Here is a 3,688-nt window from a genome sequence, read left to right on the forward strand (position 1 = left end):
TCCCTTTGCATGCTTTTCCTCTTCTCCTCTCAGCTCTCTCCATTTGGTACACTTGGAAGCCAGGAGAGATCAGACCTTTAAGTTAGTCCCCACCAATGGAGAAGCATACTGCAATTGTTCCTTGCTTGTTCTTGGGCCTCATCCTCACTCTCGGAGCCTTTGCCCCGAGGGTCGAGGCAGCCCGAGCTTTCTTTGTGTTCGGGGACTCGCTGGTCGACAATGGCAACAACAACTACCTGGCCACCACCGCTCGTGCGGACGCACCCCCATACGGGATCGACTACCCGACTCACCTTCCCACGGGCCGGTTTTCGAATGGGCTGAACATCCCGGACCTTATAAGTACTATCCTCACCAAAATACTATGATGCTCATCGTTTCCCTTATAAGTGGTGACTTTTGGGTTTATTGGGATTTTCTTATTGAATTCCCAGGTGAGCAAATTGGGTCTGAGTCCACATTGCCGTACTTGAGCCCAGAACTCACTGGTGAGAGGCTACTCATCGGTGCAAACTTTGCCTCCGCCGGGATCGGGATTCTGAACGACACCGGAATTCAGTTCGTAAGTTCACATCTTCTCTCCTCCTTCTAGCAAAGTTTTACATTACCATGTACGACTGCTCTTGTTTGAGTACTTGAACATTGTTTCGAAATGTGAATCTAATCTCGTGAATGAATGACTTGCAGGTAAACATTATTAGAATCAGCAAGCAACTCGAGTACTTCCAGCAGTACCAGCAGAGGGTCAGCTCTCTCATTGGAGAAGACCAGATGCAGCGGCTCGTGAACCAGGCCTTGGTCCTCATCACGCTCGGTGGCAACGACTTCGTCAACAACTACTATCTGGTTCCCTTCTCCGCTCGGTCACGCCAGTTCGCCCTCCCCGACTATGTCGTCTACCTCATCTCCGAGTACCGCAAAATCCTAGCTGTAAGCTTCTTTTTCCTCTCGCGCCTATGCTTCATAACATCTCTTATACATTTCTAATAAATCTCTCGGTGATGATTCGACGAGATCGTTTGGTTAATCGATCCCACTTATGTTTGGTCAAGCTTAATGTGTAGGGACAAAACACTGTTTTCATGATGAGCATGTTTTTATGTCGCGAGCTATTTCTTTATTTATTTATTCATGATTTTTTTCTTTTAGAATTTCTTGATCTATATGAGACCGACAGGCGTTCAGCCGTCCTAAAACACGTGCGTTTTACGCCACATTACATAGGGCACATGTATATGTTGATCTTATAAAAGCTAGACTTGTTTAGTCAAAGAAATTGTAGTACACATTTTCTTCCTCCGTTTATTTTGATATTTGCTTCAAATAATTGTTTTTTAACAAGATCACGGAGTATACTCATCTTATTAACTAATACCAAACTTTGTTTGTTTCACACAAATGGTTTTTGGAAGAGCCCTCGTGGGCTAGATCTCTTACTTTTGAGAGATATTTATGCGTTCACCATGACTATCCTTTATATTAACTTAATCGTTTATTTTGTTTAATGCTATTGACCTTCGGCCCAAAATTAACCCCCAAAAAAAAATATTTTCTGAAAAAAATTATTTATATGAAAAATAATTTTTGAGAAAATAGTTTATTTTCCCATATTTGGGAGAATACTAAGGAAATCATCTTCATGTGTTTGGATAGATGTGTCAAGTGAACGCAGGTAAGAGAGAAAAAGACCAGTAAAACTAGGAAAATGCATTCCCAAAATTTTTACATGAATTCATTTTTTTGGCTTTTGCCTTTAGTTTGTCGGTTGACTGAAAATACTTTCTATTGACCAAAAGATTTTGTGTTAACAAACATAGGGAAACAAAAAATATATTTTCTTTTAAATGTCTCCGAAACAAAACGGAATTGCATCGGTAATAACATTACTCGGCATTAATATTAGATAGGTTATTGCATTTAATTTCTTAGCTACCAGCAGGCTGGCTAGATATTCTTTTTATATTTTTGTTTTTATTTTTATACTTTTACGATTATTCTGTGTTAATTATTAATGATGCTATATGATAATCGCAGAGGCTATACGAATTGGGAGCCAGGAGGGTTCTTGTGACGGGCACTGGACCGCTGGGGTGCGTGCCGGCCGAGCTGGCTCAGAGGAGCCCGAACGGGGAGTGTGCCGTGGAGCTGCAGCGTGCAGCCGGCCTCTTCAACCCCCAGCTCGTTGATATGATCAACAGCCTCAACAGCGATCTTGGTGCCGATGTGTTTGTCGCTGCCAATGCAATGCAGATGAACTTGGACTTCGTCAACAACCCTCGAGCCTATGGTAATCTAATCACTCGATTAATTCATCATCATCGATAGGACCATCGAGTAGTAAATGCTACATTTAAGAGATGTTGAGGGGTTTGATACTTCGGGTGCGATTGCAATTAAACGCAGTGGGGCCCTATTCATTAATTTTTAAAGTTAAAAGCTACCAATAATTTTGATTTACCCAAAAAAAAAAGCTACCAATAATTTTTTTGCCCCGGTCAAAAGCTGCCAATAAATTAATTTTCAATGCGATTGATCATGGTATATATATTTATATATGTATATATTATAGGTGAAAGATCATGTTACATATATTTTAGTTTATATACAATATAGCCATACATATGTGTGTGTATATATATGTATGTGTGTGTATTTATAACATATGGTCCTGGAATATCACTTATCTTCTGTAGATCTATCTCTGTGCAGTCCATTCATAATAAAATCCCATGTCCCTGCTGTGACAGAAAACTATGGACAAATTTTAATGGCCTTTAAAAAACTGCAACTGAACCGACCATCGCCGTATCGACAAGGGCCAGACTTCACTTAGCTCTATCCTTATAGTAGCTAAGTTCAACATGCAATGAGCTAGCAGCTGATGGAATGCATGCCAATTGATCCTATGTTGTTGTTGTTGATGATGAGCAGGGTTTGTGACATCGAAGGTGGCATGCTGTGGGCAAGGGCCATACAACGGGATCGGGCTGTGCACGATAGCCTCGAACCTGTGCCCTAACAGAGACATCTATGCCTTCTGGGACCCTTTCCATCCGTCGGAGAGGGCCAACCGCATTATTGTCCAGCAGATCGTGACCGGGGACTCCAAGTACATGCACCCCATGAACCTAAGCACCATCATGGAGTTGGACTCTAGGACCTGATTTAAAGGTTCAATCATTTTATAATCATAGTTATTACATCATAAAATCCAACCGGTTATCCATCAATCAGTTCATTCATGATATATTGGTGTCAATGACGTGACATGAAGTGTTGTTGTTCGTATATGTTGATCGGGCTTTGTCCATCTGTTTAGGAAAATTGTTATTGTCTTTCGAATGTGATGAAATTCATCGTATCATTTTTATTTTTGGTAATTTCTCAAGTTTTTGTCATATATGTGGTCTTTGTTGGGAAGAAAAAGCAATGGTTTGTGTTCAGATTTTTGAGAATAAATACATAGTTTGGGTGCAATGTGCTTATGCTTGTTTCTTTCTCCAATACCTTAAATGTTTTTCTTACCTTCCACGAGAAAAAAACCAGCTCTTAATAGCTTTATGTAATACGAAAATATACCGTGATTTTAACATGACTCTTGTCTAAACTTACTCTTCACAGTAAGAATAAATACACAGTTTGGATCACGTGAATGTTATACTAAACTTGTTTTGAGTTAACCTGATCC

At 40.2% G+C, this 3,688-nt stretch overlaps 1 protein-coding gene across 1 annotated transcript; it reads left to right on the forward strand.

Moving 5' to 3' along the window:
• On the forward strand, positions 1-3,477 carry LOC116193525 (GDSL esterase/lipase LTL1-like). Its single transcript, XM_031522256.1, has 5 exons — positions 1-342; positions 435-562; positions 688-930; positions 2,035-2,287; positions 2,932-3,477. Exons 1-5 carry the CDS (start codon positions 96-98, stop codon positions 3,162-3,164), a joined length of 1,104 nt encoding a protein of 367 aa, XP_031378116.1. The 5' UTR covers positions 1-95; the 3' UTR covers positions 3,165-3,477.
• Positions 3,478-3,688: the final 211 nt, after the last annotated feature.

The sequence above is a fragment of the Punica granatum genome, chromosome 2, assembly GCF_007655135.1.
Source record: "Punica granatum isolate Tunisia-2019 chromosome 2, ASM765513v2, whole genome shotgun sequence".
NCBI classification, from domain to species: Eukaryota; Viridiplantae; Streptophyta; class Magnoliopsida; order Myrtales; family Lythraceae; genus Punica; species Punica granatum.